The following is a 22,338-nucleotide window of genomic DNA, read 5'->3' on the forward strand; positions in this document are numbered from 1 at the left end:
GTTCAGAACTAGTGTGTGACCCAGCTGACGAAAATTACGTAGATGTCTGTACCTTCTTTTTCCTTTCCTTGGTTCTAAAGATGACAATCAAACTGCACCTACTGTATTGGTCATGTATTGTTGACAATGTTGACTCTTGACTTTTCTCTTTACTGGCTAAATTACAGTTACATTTCTACAGTAATGATAGTAATAATAAACATAATTAGATCAGTTATGCTCGGATATAGACCTAATTAAGTTGGTATAGCTGCCTTATCATTTTAAGCAAATTGTCTGCATAAATCCTTGCCCCTTTCGGAACCCTGAATACCTTTTTTGTTCTGAAAGGGGCATACATCCTTTATTTATCCTACTTTAGTCTAGTTTTGTCAATTGACACTTTACATTTTCTACTGATATTACACGTTTTGTCACACAGCAGCCGAGTTGTGGGCAGTAGCTCATTGTAAGTAATGGATTATTTTGAATAGTCAACATGTTTTTGCAATCACAGAAAAATGTAAGTTACAGCGACATCTTATGGAATAATACGTAAATAACTAAGGGGTAGGCTAATGCTTTGATTGTGTTTTTTGTTGTAGAATACAATTATGACTTAATTATTAAAATGTCGTGTTGCCTACTAGCCCTGAAACATGACTGTCATAAGCGTCATGTGAACCATGGCTAGTTGCCTACCAAATACCATTCGTTCAAGGCAACTGCTCTTGGGATCCATAATACCACTGAATCAGGATCAGTGAATTTAATTTAAACCTATTTATAATTTATAGTTCGGGAGAAAGAAGAAGAAATCTACAAGCTAACAACAACGCGTTGCATTATTTATATATCAGTTATTTTTGGCAAGATAATGAGCTAATGCCTAATCAATAATAATATGCTCATGGTGAATACAAAAACACTCGCCCCAAAACACGCTCGCCCCGGGTCGCCAACAGGTGTTGCACTCCTAAACGGTAACCTCAGTAAAACTATGCCCACAATTAACCTTACTCCTAAACGAAACGTCAGTAAAACTATGCCGAAACCTAACCTTATTCCTAAACGTAACGTCAGTAAAACTATGCCTAAACCTAACCTTATTCCTTCCTTAGCCTCGCCCTCAGTAAAACGAATACAAGAACCGCTAGGGGCGAGTGGTCCGTGAAAAAAAGGGGGGTTAGAGTGTTTTGGGGCGAGGGTTCCGGTTACCCTCATGGTCTAACCTCGCGTCACCAGGCTTTCCACTCGTGCTCCGTCGTACGACGAAGTATATATTCTCACACGCAGGCGCAGTGGCATGTAAACACAGCAGCTGCGGACGGGCTGAAGTCACACTACACCACCAGGATAAACCACTATACTTCATCATCCCTGTCACCTCTATGTCAAACTGTCGAGTTTAGTTGTTGCTGAACAGGGGAAATTAGGCCAGGCGTTACTGTTATGTTATGTTGTGTTTGGAAAGGGATTGGTGATACTCAGCGTTACCAGTGACATTATCATATGTAACTCAAGCTAGCATTGAGCTAATAATAGCAGCTAACTACTGCTGTGCTGAGGGGGGCTAATACACAACAACGCCCAGCCAGTGTCTGTGCTGTTGTGTTCCATCGTCTATCAATCCCATAGTTAACGACGTCTAACGTCCGTCTAAGTATCCGTAGTCCCGGACTCCCGGGTGACAGTAGTCAGAACGATCAAAATGACTGTCGATTGTTCCTGATCACATTTAGCCGGCTTGCTAGCTTATAGGTTATCCATTCTCCACAGCAACTGACTGACAAGAGAAGGAGCTAACGTATAGAGGCCGGCCCGGGGGCCTCGATCTAGTCTGGTTAGGATCCATCATAAACAAGCCTTGTTCATGTACATTGATGCCTTTCACATCGTCATATGTTGACTGAAAGCAGGTGAGGTTGTCCGGTTTCTTTTGTAGCATCTCTGATTTTGTATGAAGTTTTGAAATATTGAAATATGGCTGATCCTGCTATTATCATCGGGGCTCTGCACTGCATTAGTTACATTACATAAAGAATTGTTATGGTCATTATGCATTGCTGCTGGTAGTTAGTTCGTTTGTTAGATAGCTAGCCTTGGATCAAGACTATCATATATGTATTTTCTTTTTATCGATTTTGACATTTGCATAGATATGAAAGCTAAAGCCAGACTCAATAAAATACATCTATGATAGTGACTCTTGATCCATGACTATTAGCTAAAGATCCCAACAGTTTCAGTGTTTCTTGACATGGGTACTACCACCAGTGGATGTTTTATTTGAATGTCTGTATTATTTTGCTCCATGAAAGAAAACGGCCGCGTGGTGCTGATGAGGGGGATGGCCAACTGGTGCCCCAAGCTAAGCGGCCGAGCGGAGCTCATCCTCTCTCCCCTGAGCCACGCCGCGATGCCTGGGATTCCGAGGTACAATTAACCACATGAACCCTAGCATCCCTATTCTGGGTATGTCAGAATAGGAAAATAGATTAACATTTGGCTATTTTCACTATTGACGTACAACTAATTATACAGGATTTAAGTGCTTGAATTCTCATTATTGCCCTTTCACTAAATGCTATAGTTAGAGCAGTACCATTTGAGTTTGCAGGTGAATTAGGCGTGACTTTTCTCATTTCTAAATTGTCTATACAAAATCTATTATACTGTACCATTTGTCAACTGTTACTCGACTTATTTTATAAAAAGTGAAAAATTACAAAACATTTTTCTTCTAAGGAAACAGGGTTTACTCATTTGGTTTCTTATATTCCAGTCATCTAACACTAGCGAGAGCAGTGGAATCAACAGTCCAGAGGATGTGGTTGGGAGCTGCAGCAGTCAGTGTGCTGTGGACGGTGTTGGAGGCCACAGCGCTCCTGGACCCTGCAGTCCACTCAACTTAACTCACTCTTTGGAGTCGGCTGGCCCCACTAACCTGGTGTCCTACCACCAGATCAACCGCATTCTAAGGGAGGCCCACTTCCAGAGCCTGCAGAGCCGATCCCAGCTCAGGGACACATGATTACTCCTCATGGAGTGCACCTCTGAAGGTCACCAGAGGACTTACGCACCTAAAGCATGCCTGGACATCCAATGGTGGAGGATGTCTCTCAGCTCTGTCCTCCTCATCTGCAGTTCTTATCTCACAGCTGTGTTTTCTGCATTTCTGTGAATGGAGGCTAGTCCCTTGTCTAGTATCTGAAGTGGGTTCTCCATGAGTATAAAATAAATCAAAGTGATAATCATATTAGCAATAATAACTGTGTGATCCACATTTTTCTGACTTACTTGCTTTCTAACAGTCTGGTTTACATGCTGCTCAATGAGCCTCACGTTATGATGAATCACATTTTCCTACAATTGGCTGTTTGAAAACAATACTGAAAGGGTTGCAGAAATGTACCCAAACACTGTTCTTTGGCCAGTTTATATGACTTGTTTAGTCTCCCCATAGGGTAAAAGGTGTTGACTTATGCTGAATCTGTATTGTTCATGTCAGTCTTGAGAAGGATTTGCACATTAGTTACTAATTCCCCAGATTTTATTGAAATTTAATCAAACCTTTTCATCTTGCAAATGAGCATGTATAAAAATTTACTCTTGCCTGTCCTAATGACCCGCATGTAGACAGAAGAGGAGTTCAACAACCTTTTTTATGGAGAGAAACACCTTCCCTTGGCTTTGTTTGCAATAAGACTGAAGCCACTGAAATGCTCTCTTTGCAAGCAAGCCTTTTGATTCCTGCTGGTGCATTGCCATTTGATGGTTACTGTATGATTGTCCCTGTGCACTGAACATCCAGGTATAAGTACAGACCAAGAGGCTGTGCAATGTGTGCATTCCGCCTCCGTTTCTTGAAGTGGGGTAGGTTTGATTGCTGACTCCTTACCCCACAGACTCAGCTGTCACTCTTTTAAGGCCATGTTTGGTGTCAGACAAAGCATTTTTGAAAATGTGGTTTATTTTTATGATATATTTTTTGTATTTGGGGTTGTACATGACATTTACTTGCCATTGAAGTTTTTGATTATTTGTTTCATTTTGTAAAGTCATACATTTGAAAAATAAAGATTGATGTTTTCAAATAGTGTTTTCTGTGTTCTCTGTCACAAGTTGACATAATTGTTTAACCGTCTTTAGCATAGATGGCCCAAAAATAATTTCTAACCATGGTATGGTTAGAGTGATGTATTGTATCTTCTCCCCGTGTTCCCTAGGGTAGATACCCTCACAAAAATATGCAGTAATCCTGGTCACTATACTGCCTCCCCCTGGCCAGCCGGGTTGCCTGATGGAGGGGAAAGGAACTGGTTGGAATAACGTATTCCTTGCACGCGCTACGTCAGGTGAAAAGAAGGTCAGTAGGCTCTCATGCATTTAAGGAGGCATGAGCTCAGCCCTGGCCTCCCTAGGTTGGAAGGGGGAAGGTAGTGCCCAGGATTACATAGACAATTGGCACTGGGTGTAAAAAATAGGGTTACAAAATTGTGGGATAAAAAAAAAAAAAAAAAAAAGTGATGTATTGTGTAACCGGACCCTGAGACCTCTGGGCACCTTTTTAAATGTATTTACTTTTTTGATTTTATATGTATTCTGTGGGCCATATATATATTATCATTTTAAAATTGTAACGCCTACAAATGGCTACAAAACCTGTGGATAGCCAATCATAATATGCATGTACTGTACAGTCAGTGTTGCATGTTACCCCCAGTGGTGGAAAAAGTACTCAAATGCTTCACTTAAGTAAAAGTATCAATACTGAAATGTAGAACAAGTGAAAGTCCGGAATTCAAAATGTACTTTAGTAAAAGTACAGAAGTATTGATATCAAAATGTAATTAAAGTACCAAAAGTAGAAAGTACTCATTATGCAGAATGTCCCATTTCACAAGTTTTCAAATGTATAATTAAATTGTATAAAAGTCTTTTGAAAACAGACAATCTACTGCGACGCGTTGTGAGCTTGTAGATTGGCTATTTTAAAATATCCAAAGTTTAAATAGGGCTGAAGTGGTTAATGTGTGTTTTGTAATACTCCCAAATCTACAGTATCTAGTAACTAAAGTTTTCAAATAATTATAGTGGAGTAAAAGTACAATATTTGCAATAGTCAAATAGTTAATAGTCAAAGTATTGAAATTGGTACTCCAGTAAAGTAAAAATACCCCCCCCCCCCCCCAAAAAAGTACAGTACTTGAGTAAATGTAATTACTTTTTACCCCTAGGTTTTCCACCTCTTTTTAAGTTACTTATGAATATGAATAAAATGGTGTTTTTGGCTCCAAATTGACGAAAAATGTCTCATTCTTTAGTGCTCTAATTTGTGCCGTTGAAATCAACAATTGTACCATTTTAAATTGTTTTATTATATCAATATTTATATGGTTTTGAGCTTTGCTAAGCCCAGCTCCCAGCGGCGTCCCCAGGAATTACACCCCCCCCCTGGGCTCAGCAAAGCTCAAAACCATATAAATATTTATATATAAAAAAAAATAGCACAATTGTTATTTTCAACGGACAACGGCACAAATTAGAGCACAATGAGCACTAAAGAATGAGACCATTTTGGTCGATTTGGAGCCACAAACTGGGGGGTGCTGTCGTGCTGCCGTGCTGGGCTCAGCAAAGCTCAAAACCATATAAATATTGATATATATTTTTTTATACCAGCACAAATTCTAAAATTTACGGCACAATGCAGCACAAATCCAGCACTAAATTTGTATTCATATTTTCATGACCCCACCACTGATGGCAAGACTGGTTCCCACCGACAGCATCAAGTCAGTTAAATTAACAGGGGTGCGTTCGGATATGTAGCACTGGCCAATACAAATTAATACGTGAGTGAGCTCCCGGTGCGCATTTCTGAACGCACCCTTAAATCCGGTAGATGCTTGCTGGACTTCAAAATAACTCCCACATTTAATAACATATTACTAGTTAGCGGCTTAGCGTGGGTCTTATTTTGAAGGTCTTCTACCGGAAGTTGCATTCTTAATTAACCTCATTTGACGCTGTTGTGAACTGACGATTTATAAACAAGGTTGTGTGTGAAAATGACTTTATTTTCAACTTATAGTTGTGAGTTTTGAATCGTTTTATCTTTAAAAGCCACACTACGGCCATTGCATTGGTCAGACTCAGAATTATACCTCTTTGGGTTAGAAGAGATAAATGACATAGTGTTTATTTATTTTACAATGAGCCGGAGAGATCAACAAGTTAACAGAAGCAGGCTGTTGCAGTGGCGGTAAGTACATTTACTCAAGTACTGTACAGTACTTAAGTACACTTTTCAGGTATTTATTACTTTACTGGAGTATTTCCAATTTTCAGTACTTTTACTTCTACTCCACTACATCTCAGAGGCAAATATTATACTTTTACTATAATTATTTGAATTTACTAGTTTTATTAATTGGAAACATATATTTACAATTAATAAAATAAAATAAATATAGATAAATGTGTACAAATATTTACGGGGAGAGAGGGAAAACCAAGGCATTTAGTGTTTTGGATTCTATGATTATCAATAGTAACCTTCTGTGATTTTATTCACTGTATATGTATATTTTTTGTCTATTATGTATTAAGAGAACCATGTGGTGCACAATCATCTAATTGTTTTAATACATATTTTCTTATTCATTGATTACAGGCTCAACTTACCCCAAACCTGTTGTTCATCTTACACCAAAGCCACCATCTGAACAAATAAATGGTAGGCAACACAGCAGGACATACCAACTATCAGCGATAGCTATAACTTCAAGTTGTAACTAGTATAAACACTACCTGATGTGTGATACCACCATTTTGGCTCTAGTTCATTTACTCTATGTATGTACTGTATACTATATGATCCACAGCCACAATACAAGAGGGAGCAACAACGATCTGGTGCTACCCAAATATAGAACAAACATGGGAAAATTCTCGTTCTACTACTCTACCACCAAAATGTGGAATGCCCTGACACCATCCCTTAAAAATGTAGATCACTGGCTTCTTTCAGAACTGGCCTGAAAAACCATCTATCAGGAGACCACAAGGGGAGATAAATGCAAATTTCCCATAGAAAGGAGGTGTCATTCACTGCCGACATTTTCATTTTTGTCCTTTGTACATATAGTGTTTTGTATTCGTTGATGATATGTATTATTTTTATGCTACAGTATGTAGTCCTATGAATTGAATACATAGGACCACGATGGAAACAAGTCCCCAGGACTTTTTTGTGTTATCCTTTTAGCCTTAATGTCTGACTGTACCTCGTGCTGTTTTTTTTACTAATACAGTATTCAATCAATCAATCCAAACCATCACATGGCTGAAGAAATTTTAACATCAACCTGTAATTGGTACTAAATACTGCATATTGTCTCTAGATTCCTTGAAACATGGGGTTTCATCTTACCCAGTGGCTCGACTGACCGTCTTCACCTATAGCAGATATGGAAATGAATGGAACTCTGCTGGACAAGGTAAATGCAATATATATATATATAAAAAGTAATTCTTAACATATATCATATTGGACAAAAAGTAATTCACCGTTTGGTGAAAAACATAAAAGATCCACCCGTTCTCTTCTGTCTGCGGCCCTACTGCACATGTCAATGTGATTTGTCTGCTAATATCCTACTGTCCATTGTTACATGATGATACAGGAATACTTCTGTCTCTGCACACTCTCCCCTTTCTTTCAATTGGATGGTAATGAATGATTCCCCATGCACTGAGTCCATCATTAATGAGATATGACCTGTGTCTGAGGAAAGAGCAGTGAAAAGGTTCCTTTAATTAGCACACTACATGTCCTTGTCTTGTCACAGAGCACAGTGTAACAGATTACGTACATTAATGCGCCACACGTAACAACCACTACTTTACCTTCTACTGCGAGCCCTCATTATCAGCCTCCCTTGAATCCCCACACAAAATCTCGGCAAAGTTCGAAATGAAGAATGGGCCAATGATAAACCATCATTAGTTATATTTTTCTTATCGTGACAGCTAATTCCCGATGTTCGGGGTGGAAACCTCATTAGTGTAGGGAATTCAGCTACCATACTTAGAAACAACATTTAGAGGGTTAATTAGCGCTTGGAAAGTCTGCCGTTTGGTAATATAATCTCATAAAGTAGGCACTCTTTAAATAGGCCTTTGAATTTCAGAAGTAAACATTAAATTCCATTTAGTGTTAATTACTTTAGGCATGTGATAATGACTTGCATCTAGTATCTGCTTGAATAAATGTTTCCAAGAAGCTACAGTAATAGAATTGCCAGCAATAGACATCAAGAGCTTTATTCAATAAAGCAGTACTGCTTATGTAGCTAATGAAAGAGATAAGGATTCTTAGGAAGGATGCATTTTTTAGGCTGAAATGGGAAAAACCAGGCCTGGAAAACAGATGTTTATAGACTCTTCCGATGGCCAGGGACTGGACATGGCTAAGTTTATACTGTGGAATGTCTTGTCAATGTACCACAGTCATGAGGTGTTACATACCAAACTGCTGTTGAACAGCGCATACACCATGGGATCAGTGGTAGGTAGGGCCGGCGAGATAACTTCAAATAAATATCATGATTATTGCAAACTTTTGCCTCAATTACAATTAATGAAAGATATTTCTTTTTAATAGTGAAAATAGCACATCTACAATTTAAAATACACATTTTTTAAAAATCACTTTGCAGCAGATGTCACACACAATGGATGTTGCACTCCACAATTGTAAGTATAATACAGGGTTAAGAATGGAATAACGTGTTCCTTCCACGCGCTACGTCCAACCGGGAAACTCCCCCTTGTCAGGTGATAAGAAGCGGCCTGCTCACTCCTCATGCATTGAAGGAAGCATGAGCTCAGTTCGGGCCTCTCCTCAGGCTGGCAGAGGGAGAGTAGCGCCCAGGATTACACCTTAGGCATTAGGACTGGGTGAAAAAATGGGTTAAAAAATCGTGGAATAAAAATGAAAGTGAAAAAAGAAACCCTGCTCTTCGATTAACGATAATGAGCAAGATTAAGTCGGTTATTGGTTCTACATATTGGTTTTTCATATATTTGTGGTTAATTGCACATCCCATTTAGGTTTCACGTCACCCAATGAGTGATGCATGTAGAGCATAAAATGACCCTTCTCTCCATCACTGAGCACAACCATTTACAATGTAAGCATTTAGTAGACTCTCTTATTCAGAGCGAGTGCAAGGTCGTTGTAAATGGCAGGGTCCCTAGTCAACACAAAGAGGCATCATGATCATGCATACTAACGGTTGGTTTCAGTGTAGACAGATTTTGCAAGAGAAACGAGCCGTTAGGTCTACGAAAACAAGCCCCAAAGAAGAGGATAGGCCACATGAGCACACACACAGCCATTTGAAAATAGCTGATGTACAAGATCACAACGTATCGCATCGTGACTCGTCGTGAGCTTGTAGATCTGCTATTTTCAAAGAAATCTTGAAAAATATGTGGAATGTTTTTGAAACTTTTTAAATACATAAATCTTGTTTCGGTGTCCCTAGCACAAAATATTTTCAGATGGGGGTCCTTTAAAAAATACATATCAATTTGTTAATATTGTCTGAGAACCACTGATTTAACCCACAACTACCAATATTGACAAGCGACTTTACAGAAAAACAAGCCCAAAGTCGCTTATAATAAGCAGACTTGGTTGCTCTCGCGATTAACTGGTTATTGGTACAAGCATGCTGTTTTAAAATGCACATTGCATTTTGATGTTAGCAGATGTAATGCACAATAGATGTTCCTTGAAAATGCAATAGATGGCAGCACACTCTGAGAGTTGGCTGGGTGCATGCCTTTATCACATACTGTAGATCTAATCCCAGTCTGGTCTGGAAGTATTGAACGCAAAATGTATATGGAATTATTCCACAGGATCAGGAAGTGCAGACTGCTATGGAGATATTTATGTTTTTCTGTTTTCCATATTATGTACACACACATGTATACACACACACACACACACACACACACACACACACACACACACACACACACACACACACACACACACACACACACACACACACACACACACACACACACAGTCCTTTCCATGCAGCACTTAGATATGAGGGTGGGTGGTGATGAATGGCTCATATCAGTTGAGCAGAGAGGCAGGAGAGAGTTAAATGAACTGTCCTTGTTCTGGGGTCTATGTATGCGCATATATTGTTATATTTTTACCGTGGCCAGCGGAAAATCTGGGTTACAGTCTATGGTTCCTTTTCTATGTGTCCTTTCTGCTAAGATCCCCATCTCTCTTCAATAGCAAGTGCTTACTACACAGGACAAAGTTGCTATCATGTGGCAGGCAAACCATGATTTACATTTATCAGTGTCTGTTAAGAATCTAGCCCTGCAAACATTAAGGCTCCTCTGAGACAGTGTTTCCCAAACAATGGGTCGGGACCCATTTTTGGGTCGCGGACGTATTTTCATGGGTCGTTAGATATCCATTTGTTTTAACATTTCCTAAAACATTTGTATTATTATTTCAAAACAACATTTCCAACTTTCCATAAATCAAAACAATTTCATAAAAAAACAAAACAAAAAGCGTTTAAGAAATGACAAAAATAGGCGATCTACAAGTTCACAACGTGTTGCATCATGACACATTGTGAGCTTGTATGTAGATCTGCTATTTTCACTATTAAATAGGGCTTAAGTGGTTAATTCATAATGTACTACAGCAGTAAGTGTACAGCAGTAAGTTTGGAGGCCAAATGTATCTTTTGGGTCTCGAGCTAAAAGGTTTGGGTACCCCAAAGGAGCACTGGTCAATTCACCTCACCATATACCCAGTGTCCCCTTTCATCTTCAAAGGCAACCCGGTCACAGATTAGAGCCCGACCCACGCCAGATTCTTTGGTCCAATGCTCAGCATCAGACCCAAAAATCTGGCATGGGTCGGATGCTGATCCTGATTTGGTAGAGTCCTAAACAATCAATGTTTTGACCGATATTTTGTCAAAAAGTGCAACTTTTTCTTAAATATTTGATTCAAGTTTATAATCAAATATTTCACTTTCATTATAAAATTAAGAAGCAAGTAAATATAAAATACACACATGAACGCGTTGTGAGCTTGCAGATCTGCAGTTTTTGTCAATATTTTAAAACGACACATCAGCTGCATAATTGCAGAAAAGTCAAGTAATGGCCAATATTCAGTCAGATAACTTTAGTCTTCAGGGCCATAAACTTTGTATATTAAAATCATTTATTCAGGAATAAGAGAGTAAAACGCAATGGCGGGTTAAAGTTTATCTTTTCACCCAACCTCTCTTTGCCATACACATAGGCTGAAATGTGTTTGGGCAGCTGTTGCCTGGCATGAGATGGTGATTGGGCTGACATACACTGTACTGGCTTCCCTTGCCAGCCAACACAAACATCTGCTCTGCACCCCCCCCTCTTTTTACCCACTGCCTAACAACAAAGCCTGCATGCTCTTATGCCCCATGCCCAGCCCAAGAATTAATGACCCACCAACCACATTAGCCGTGCCCTAATGCCCTGGCATGGCTGGAGTGGGAAATAGGGAGCTCCATGGCAAGCAAACAAGGAGAGGGCAGGGGGAGTGGGTGGGTCACCGTGATAAAGAATTCCACAGGTCAATCTTCCAGATAAAGAGATATCTGTGTAGGTGATGCACTGCTTTTCTGCAGTGGTGGAAAGTAAACTAAGTACATTTACTCAAGTACTGTACTTAACTACATTCTTTAGGTATGTTTTGCTTTACTGGAGTATTTCCAATTTTCAATACTTTTACTTCTACTCCACTACAAAAAAAACTTTAGTTACTAGTTACTTTGTAGATTTTGATTATTACTACAAAACATACATTAAGCACTTCATTTCGGCCATTTGAAAATAGCCGATCTACCAGCTCACAATGTGATGCATTGTAGATTTGCTATTTTTTATACATTTTTACATTTGAAAACTTGTGAAATGGGACATTCTGCATAATGAGTACTTTTTACTTCTGTTACTTTAAGTACATTTTGATATCAATACTTTTGTACTTTCACTCAAGTACATTTTGAATTCCGTACTTTTACTTTTATTATTATAGTATTTCTACATTGCAGTAACGATACTTTTACTTAATTAAAAAACAAAAAAAACAAAATTACTTTTTCCACCACTGCTTTTCTGTAGTATGAATGAAAAACACCATCCATTCCCTCTCTCCCTGGATACAAAAATATCATACCATAGTTGCGCTGGGCGATATGACTTCAAATCAATATTTGTTTTAAGCAGCAGACCTTAAAGCTCACAACACCTTGCATCATGACACGTTGATCTGCATTTTTTTAAATTGATTATAAAAAATCTATTCGAATTGTTTTGTGTCGATTTGTTGATATATGAGAAAGAGAAAAAAAAATATATATGCATGCAAAAATCCTGCTTCTCGATTATTAACCTGCATGAGCAAGATTAAGTCTATGCAACAGTCATGTTGAGTGAATGGACAAGTACCTTTAGGAAATCCATCAGCTGGGTTTGACAGCAGTGGCGTCATTTGGGTATGGCAGCAACCATATGTTGTATATATATGTTTGGTTGCCTAGTCCGTTGTGAGATCATTTAATTTAAACGTCTTAAATACAACTGTTTAGCACAACCATTCATTAAGCAAGCTGATCACACGGAAAACATGTGATGTCATCTAGACCTGTTCCCCTTTGGTTCCTCTACCAAAGGTCGAGCACACCAGGCCATCACATTCTCTGAAGTGATACAATTATTTGTGATTGCGGCGACACTGGCAATATTCACTGCATCCAGTGACAGATTTTTGACCGTTTTCAAGCGAGTCAAGGATTTACCTGAGGGCCCCCATGAGTGATGTCGGGTCAACTGAATGTGCATTTCTTAATTCCCTATATAGGAGCTGGTCTTCACAAAACTGAGATGACGCCTTAATGGGCTAATGGCTCGTGTCTGGATTAACCCCCCCCCCCCCCCCCACACACACACACACATCCCCCAGAGCATCATGAGGTAAGATTTGATTATATTGTTTCTTAATTTATTATTTTATGCACACATGGCTGCAAAAAGCCTAATTCATCGGGTTATGACATATGCAATGTGAATACTGTTGCTTTCTTTTATTATTATTGGGCATGTCTGTGCACCATTATTTTAAAGCTGGTGCTGATTGTGGTTGTGGCATTTGAGGCTTCCCTATGTTTTACTGGAGTCGTCTGCATTTCATTCTCTCTGTATTTGCTCTTCAAACTGGGCGTTTTGGCTTGGTGAGGCATTGGCTTTGAAACAGTCAAATGCAGTCACTGACGTTATGTTTCTAGGGCCGTCTTCTACTAAGGAAATTCTTAGTAATACTAAGAGCCAGGAATTTGTCGATCAATCAGTCAGTTGATTTAATCAACACATCTGTAAAATTGTTACAGATTGCTAGTTGCAGAGACCAGCCTTTTCAAGTTGGCTTTGATTGATTGATTGAATACTTTATTAGAAATTTAAACAGCACAAGGTACAGTCAGACATTTGAGTTAAGGATAACACAAAAAAGTCCTGGGGACTTGTTTCCATTGTGGTTCTATGTGTGGTGAGGTTGAGAACTGAGCATTTTAACATTGATTTCACAATAGCTACTGGCAAAAGGGTGGCAGTGGCTTAGGAATCGTAAGGTTCCCACTTCCCAGTTGGATCCCCGGCTCACACTGGGTTAGTTCAGTTGATCAGGTCAGAATCAGTTGTATTGATTAATTGATTGAATACTTTATTTGCAAGTTTGGGAAACAACCACCTGTTCTCTTCCCTCTGGTATAGGATTCCACCCAGTTTGCAGATGTGCTATCAAACCCAATTGACTAGCACAAGGGTTTCCAAACCTTTCAGGTCGGGACCCCCCAAAAGAATCATATTTGAACTGGGGACCCCCCACCCTGACAAGCACTTGGAATTGTAGACATTAGTTTGACTGCACTTCTCACAATGTTTGCCTCTTTCTTACGTAATATTTGACAATTAGGCCAATTTCGGTATTAAATAGGACAGGTAATAAGCGTCCTTAAATTGTAACTTTAGAAATGTGGAGATACCCTGTATACACTTATACTGTATGATGGTTTGTTTACTGTTGAGTGAGAAAACAATGTTGCACATTAACGATAGTCATCTGGGGACCCCCCGACCCCCAGTTTGTGAACCACTTGTCTAGCAGGATGGAATGATTTACAGTGTCAATCATGTGGTACGTCCTCATGGGTGAATGCAATACACATTGTAATAAAGCGCTTTGGATCGTCATCTGTTTTACGTATGGAGATTCCCATCCAGGACAGGCTTTAAGACGCGCCTTCTACAGGAGACTCTTAGATCTGCACCTATTTGATTTGGCGTTAGGGACCTGTCCTTTGCTGACGTCGACCCCGAGTAGGGTTCGAACCTACAACATTCCGCATGAAAGGCCTATGCTCTAACCGCTACTTTGGACAAAGGTGCTATATACGTGCACCATTTACCATTCATATAAAGTTATAGACTGACAGAATTAAAGGGTTATATCTAGAGTTTACAAGATGTACTGTACATGGAAAAAATCATAAATAAACAACTTATCCTCTAACAAAGTGTTGGTCTACTAAGACCAAACTGACCAATTCATCGACTATGAGGGGACAGTGCTAGATGTTTCAAGATCTCATTAAACTTATAAACTTATAATTTATTATTTACTAGTCACGTTGCACCTGTGAGAATGGCTGCCATCAAACCTACACCTACTGCTTTGGAAACCAATCATGGTACTATTACTGCCCCAGTATGAAGGACCACCCAAAATCATTTGGATTGGTTTTGCAGTGCTGTTTTTTAACTCTCTTATGCTTTCCATTTAGCTTTAGCAACAAAGCTGGGACATTTTCCTCAGTCTCTAGTTGACCGAAGCATTTAGAGACTGATTTGTGAATCTAGAATCTAGACTCTACAGCATATGTTTACATATGAAACATTTCGGCAATGATAATTTCGTTGATTGATTTGAACTTTGATTTGATGTTGTCACATGATGTCAAAGTTATCATCTGACATTTCCATTCCTTGTCTTTTAGTGCAATGGCAAGCCACTTACCCCCGTGAAACAAATACTGGCAATACTTTCACCCCTGCTGCCAAAGTGTGGAAACAAGGACTTGGTTATCTCACTTACCGTATGTGATTAACTTGGTGCTTTTAAGCAGCTGAGAGACGGTCACCATTTTCCTAAGCGAAAGAAAGTAAACAGTCCAGGCACTCTCTATAGAGCTCAGTCCGTATTGTTAACGCTATGAACCGGCAAGCCAGTGTACTGAGATAACCAACAGGCTCAGGGTTCCTGGGTCACTGACTGTCTCCAGTTCCACTTTATGGCCTATTCAGTTTCACACAGTGTGCTCCAGAGACAATGTACAGTAGACTGTTTTCTCAGCACAGCAATGCCACAGTCAAGGCCCCAATCAATCATAATAAGTTTACCACAGAGGGTAAGAGAAGTAAGGTTGAAATCAGTATAGTACTTCTCCTCACCACCCTGAACTATCTCCTTGTACAGTACCGTGTGAGATTGTCCCACGTGTTGAATAACATTCTGCTACAATACTGTATTTATATTACTTGGCTGTGCTTACTTTGTTAAGTTTCGACACTTTCAACTGTCACGGCTTATAGCCTTTTCAGTGCATCGCTTGGGAGTGAAACTGCTCTAGTTTAGAGTGAGTCGTGCTGAGTAGGCCTCTTTAAGCATGGCTGGAGAGAGCATGCACTCAGCATACCATCATATTGACCACTGTTTTCTAAATGGCCCCAATTAACTGAAGGGGAATAGAGCTGCACTTAGAACTCTGTTGTTAGCTCAATGAGAACAGGCTTACAGTACATGGCTCACGCAGCCTGGTGTCGTCTCTACACGGCTGACCTGCCACACAGGCATGTTTCATCAGGAGAGTTCTCATATGGCGCCTCTCACAGCCACCGAGGTGCAATTTGTTGCATTTGGACCATAACTGTCAGGAAGAGATATACCCTCACTTAAATAGCCGCCCATAATCTGCCCCTCTCCCTGTATTATCCTAATTGAACCCATGGGCAGCCAGCACCATCAATAGCTGAGCTCATCTGCGAATTAATAAAACATTGCCCCCCCCCCCCTCCACCAAACACATGCCTCTGTTGGAGCTTTATGCTAGCAAAGTGCTGGTGATTGTTGTTTGCGAAGAAACGGAAGTATAAATTTGATCATTCATTCACCGTCCCTAACGGAACGACCCCCTCTTTCACCCTCCTGTCTGTTTTGTCTTTTTGTGGGTAATGGTGGTGATTATCGTCAAAACCATCACATTCCACATGCATTAAACATGTTCATGTTGTGTTACTGTCAGATCTACGGGAATCTATGAGATGGAAGTCTCACACTGATTCAACAGGTGATGCCCCCCCCCCCCCCCCCCAAAAATGTAGACATGTTCCATGGTCATGAGTAGTGAGACATGCTGGCACCAACAACGTGCCACATCAGCAGAAGTGTGTGTGTGTGTGTGTGTGTGTGTGTGTGTGTGTGTGTGTGTGTGTGTGTGTGTGTGTGTGTGTGTGTGTGTGTGTGTGTGTGTGTGTGTGTGTGTGTGTGTGTGTGTGTGTGTGTGTGTGTGTGTGTGTGTGTGTGTGTGTGTGTGGGGGGGGGGGGGGGGGTTGACATTGTGTTTATTTTGACTGTCTGGACCGAGGCCCAGCATGCCGCGGGAGACGATGAAAGGGGTGGTCATCATAATAAGACCTGGATCTTAATAACAACAAATCCCAGAGTATGCAAACTAAGCAGGCAAGAGTTATTAAAGACATTTATCATGTCTGTTCACAGTCACTCTGTTGATCACTCCGTCGAGTGTGAAACCAAGGCTAGAACGCTCAACCATCTTTCTTTCTCTCTCTCTCTCTTTTTCTCTCTCTTGCACATACACTGTTTTTTTCCCCAAACCTCTACAAAAGGGGTGGCTGGGCCCAAAGTGGCAGGGCTCCTCCAAGATCAACATAAGGTATGAGGTCTTGCGTTCACCTCAAAGCTTGCAATGACGAAGAAAAGCCGTTCAGAGACATAAAGAGAGGAATGCCTTAACCACATAAACTATATATACTTTGTTGACTGGGGTTCCCCAGGGGTACAGTATATACTTGGCCCCCCTTCTCTTTTCCCTCCACACCAAATATCTTTGCAGAAAATAGCGGATCTACAAGCTCATAACGTGTCACAACGCGACTTGCTGTATGCTTGTAGATCGGGAATCAGGAGTGTTTGCCTATTTCACCTACTGTATGTCATGCTCAGAATAGGGATGCTAGGGTTTGTGTGTTGAAAAAGCATGCAGGACCACGACAAGGCTGACTGTTGTCACCCAGAAACTGAGAGTAGAGAACAGAGATCACAGAGCTTAGCTGCGTGGATTCAGACCCTTTGTGGTTAATCTATGAAAACAAGTTGACACTGTACAGAGAAAACAGTGAGTAATGCTTGGAGAAAGCATTGTTTGAGCATATCTATGACTGCTGAAATGCCTAGATGCCCAGCTTACGATTGTACGCAATTGTCTGGCTCAAACCAGTTACTGAGTGATGTGAAAACATGACTAATCTCCAAAGCAGAGTGTGTGAATTATTAGTCTCCATAAACAATATGCACAAGGGTGTGCCTTCTCATCCCAAGCCTTGATGGTCGGCATTGCATGCTAAAATAATTTAGGAATGACTGATTAAAATATCTGAAGAGAGGGGCCCCCTTGTTCAACATACTCTGTGCATAAAACCCTGCAAATGACTAATGCCAGAGATGGGTGATAAAATGCGGTCTGTCTGTCCTCCTCAGATCTAAAACATTATATACATTTAACCACATGTACCCTAGCATCCCTTTTCTGGCCCGAACATTCGCTGAAAATAGCAGATCTACAAGCTCAGAGCTTGTATATCTGCAATTTCCGGCAAAGAGAATTGGTGTATAGTGGAAAAAGGAGGGGGCCTAGTATAGACCCCTGAGGGACTCCAGTCAACGAGGTTTACAGGGTTTAATTGGTTAAATGCTGAGATAATAATCATCTGTTTCTGCATCTCATTCCGGTATGTTAAAGAGGCTCAAAAGATATACCAAGTCGGAGTTAAGACAGAAGCACATCACTACTGTACTGTACTGTCTTCGAGCGTGGCCTTTTGAACAAAACTGTGTTATGCACTTGTCTCCGTCTCTGTCTCTGTCTGATTTCCCATCTCCAAATCCCGACTAACACCTTACATCTCCTTGAATGTCTCGGAATAGTGTTGCAGCGGGTAATGTCGACTTTCATTAGTGGAATGGGAACGCGTGAGAGAGAGCGAGAGCGAAGCTTGGAGTCATTCCAGACATCCTCGCTAAAATTTTGCAGTGTTGATTAACATAGGCTTCTTTTTTTCCAGGGGAAGTCACTCACTGTCATTGTCGCGACCCATAAAAAAAGTGGAGCCCAACGAACATTAACTGGAGAATTTACAGCCACCATATATTTGAGTGGAGGGCTGCTAAACCTTATGAAGTCTCTCTTGGCACTGGTGGGTTTTGCTTTCTCTGTCTCGCTCAGTTGGTTTGTTCCCCTGTTGCTGCAGAGTGCCTACAATTTCCCTCTCTTTATTTTCATTGGCATTTAAAGAGCGCAGCACTCCCTTCAATGTACTCATTCAATAGCGAGCTTTTCAACACACGCATGTGCGTGAGCACACACACACACACACACACACACACACACACACACACACACACACACACACACACACACACACACACACACACACACACACACACACACACACACACACACACACACACACATGTGCGTGAGCACACACACACACACACACACACGCACATACACAAAGACAGAAGCCGTGAACATGGTGAGAGTGGACACTGACTCCCCCGTGCTCAATGCCTCAGGAGCCCAGCATGTCTCAGACATGCACCAGGTCTGAAAACATTTTCTTCCTGTCAATGCATGTCATTGGAGGGGGGGGGGGGGGCATTAATTGATTGGCTTGGTTTCTATTCCTTTTGTTGGGTGTCTTTAAGCCTGGGCTTTATGAAGGTTGCTGCGCAGCAAAATCCTGAGTGTTAAATTGAGCTATGCGTGAAAGAAATGGACCCTTTTGTGGGTCGTTTTTTGCACTCACAAAGTTAAATCTAACACTCAGGATCTTACTGTGTAGGGTCTATTCATGGCGTTTCTCCTTGCCCGGTGGAGCACTGCACAGTGGCGATGCGGCCTCTGCCTGTACTGTACCTTTTTATTGGTCGAAAAATTGCCCTTACACATTTCATTCTGCGGCCTCCTGCCGGCCTCTATCCATGTCTCATCAGGTTTTATTTTCTATGACCAGACAAAAGATGACTTCTTTTTTCTTTTACTACTTTGGGTTTCTTTGTTGCCTTCTGAATCACAATGACCTTTGAGCACTCTTTATGACACTGTATGTCGAGCTGAATGAATGACTTTCCATGCCTGCTGAGCATTCTGAATCTGAAAGGAAGGATAATGTATGTACCCTTACATTAAAAATGACAAGGCATGTTGTCAGCGTTCTAAATTCACCTAATGTGGATGCTATGGTGAATAGAGCCAGTCTTCTAGAAATACTCCCACATAATTGGCAACACATGAGATCAAAGTGTATTTGTGCAGGAGCATTTTATGATCCACATTTTATGGCAGAAATTTGGCATCAAGTTGAAACGTTATGAATGCACACCAAAGTGTGTTCCATTTGGAAAAATTAGTCCTAATATGTATCATCCTTGTGTAAAACCGATTAAAAATAAATGAATAATGATGCACAAAATAAATGTCATCCCTGCCCTGGTTAGGAGAATGCAGTCAATATTGTGAAAGCTAACTTTACCTTCTGTGTCAGTGGACGGCACATGTGCAATACAACACGACTGCTATTGTACAAGACTATATTAACTTAAAATAATCTATCACCACACTGCTTTTGTGCACTGCTATGATAATTGTATTAAGAATCAATGTCCTATTTCACTTTCAAAAAATTATTTTTTTCATCATTTTATCAGACACGCCCCCTATACAAATACAAATATTATAACTTCAAACTCCATTTTTAACATGTTAGATTCATCAAAAACACCCGTCCTTGGTTCTGGTGACTCATCCTGCCCTCCTAATACGTGAGGGGGCCGTGTTTTTTTTATTTTTGATTTATTTAATTTCATTTTGTTATTGTTTAATTTTTTATTTAATTATTTTCATTTCCCCAAAAAAATATTTAAAATTAATGAAAAAAGTAATTGAAAAAATACGGTCTCCTCACGTATTAGAAGGACAATATTAGTCACCAGAACCAAGTACAGGTGTTTCCGATGAATCTAACATAGTTAAAATGGAGTTTGTATAGGAAGGGGGGCGTGTCTGATCAAATTAATATCAAATATCTAAATACTGAATCAAGCAACTTAAAAACTGTCCGGGGTGCTCCCAACAGCCTGAGTAGACGATAAATGTACCCAAATTGGTTTTGATAGTGAAATATCCCTTTAAGGCCTTGTTAACAGCATTTGGTTAGAAGCTTATTATTATTCATTTATTACAAAACAAAAGGTTAAGGACGGCATCTGTTGTTATGTTGATGTTGCTAAGCTGCTATTCTTCACAAGGCTTTTTCTTATCTTATGTTAGTTTTATAATTGTTATGTTGATGTTGCACAGCGTTGTGGACCTTACCACACTTGCATTTCACTGCTTGTACCTCTATGAGTGTGACAAATGTACCTTCTTGATTCATTTTGATCCCTTCAATAGATTGTATTTGTACCTATATTTTTTTTATAGTTTTGGAGGTATACAACCTTCCTCTGGGCTCACTGTGTAGTTCATTACATTTGAGCACAGAGAGACAAACGTGCACGCGCGCGCACGCACGCACGCACGCACGCACGCACGCACGCACGCACGCACGCACGCACGCACGCACGCACGCACACACACACACACACACACACACACACACACACACACACACACACACACACACACACACACACACACACACACACACACACACACACACACACACACACACACACACACACACACACACACACACAGTAGAGAGAGAGAGAAACAACTCCACACAGATGGTCCTTTATCCACATCTGGCACAGCTGGAATTGTGAGCACATCTGTTGTGTCCCAGGTGCAGACAGAGAGGGCTACCATTTCTTTAATATAAGCTTTTTCTTATTCATTTTCAGTGTTCTATCAAGTGTGTCCCAACAGCCATAAACCACGACAAGTCCCCCCAATGCAGACAGAATGTGCCTAGATGGCATGCTTGCCCGGGCGGGCATGATACAACCCCCAAAATCACATCGTTAAAACCACATGAACCCTGGCGTCCCTATATTTTAGGCATGTCATTTTATAAAATCAAATAAATAGATAAATTAATACATTTCAAACATTTTCACTATTTGTCGCACAACTAAGTGACTTAAGTATATAGATAGGGCTTAAGTGGAGGCACTTCCTATAAATCACATTCACTCACTTTGTGTTCTTAATAACCTGACATTCTGAGGTGGCAACATTCTGAGGTGGCAACATTCCGGTGTCGGCAGTGGCTCAGGAGGTAGAGCAGGTCGGCTGCCTGGAAAACGGAGGGTTCCCGGTTCAATCCCCGGCTCCCCCTGGGTTAGAGTCGAACTGTCCTTGAGCAAGTCCCATAACCCCTAACCGCTGAGCAGGTTGGTGGTGCCTTGCATGCTATCAGTGAGTAAATGTGTGTGAAAGCAATGTGCGTACGTCGCTATATAAATGCACTATTTACCATTTATTCATTGGGCTTTCCTCTTTTGCCTCCTCTCTCTCTCTCTCTCTCTCTCTCTCTCTCTCTCTCTCTCTCTCTCTCTCTCTCTCTCTCTCTCTCTCCCCATTTTTCCCTCTCCCTCTTCTCACATCCCCTGTGTAGCTATGTCCATGCCGAAGCCCCCATCCAATCCTCTCTCTCTCTCTTTTCCCATTTTTCCCTCTCCCTCTTCTCACATCCCCTGTGTAGCTATATCCATGCCGAAGCCCCCATCCAATCCTTTCTTTGGACCCTAAGACAGTGCGAGTAGCAGCAGTAGTAGACATTGGTGGAAAAAGTACTCACATACTGTACTTAAGTACAGTACTTGAGTAAATGTACTTAGTTACTTTCCACCACTGGTATAGTAGTAGCCATGTCAAGCCAAGCATCTCC

General features: G+C 40.6%; 1 protein-coding gene across 1 annotated transcript; it reads left to right on the forward strand.

Annotated features, from left to right (window-relative positions):
• The first annotated feature begins 1,299 nt into the window (after window positions 1-1,299).
• On the forward strand, window positions 1,300-4,067 carry LOC311056196 (uncharacterized protein). Its single transcript, XM_084072645.1, has 3 exons — window positions 1,300-1,898; window positions 2,301-2,415; window positions 2,765-4,067. Exons 1-3 carry the CDS (start codon window positions 1,882-1,884, stop codon window positions 3,011-3,013), a joined length of 381 nt encoding a protein of 126 aa, XP_083928771.1. The 5' UTR covers window positions 1,300-1,881; the 3' UTR covers window positions 3,014-4,067.
• Window positions 4,068-22,338: the final 18,271 nt, after the last annotated feature.

Source organism: Gymnoscopelus microlampas (assembly GCF_963454915.1).
Source record: "Gymnoscopelus microlampas genome assembly, chromosome: 11".
NCBI classification, from domain to species: domain Eukaryota; kingdom Metazoa; phylum Chordata; class Actinopteri; order Myctophiformes; family Myctophidae; genus Gymnoscopelus; species Gymnoscopelus microlampas.

Excerpts from the sequence above, each read along its gene's own strand:
- LOC311056196 (XM_084072645.1), top strand. Across the intron at positions 2,416-2,764 it reads GCGATGCCTGGGATTCCGAG|TCATCTAACACTAGCGAGAG; the intron begins GTACAATTAACC and ends CTTATATTCCAG.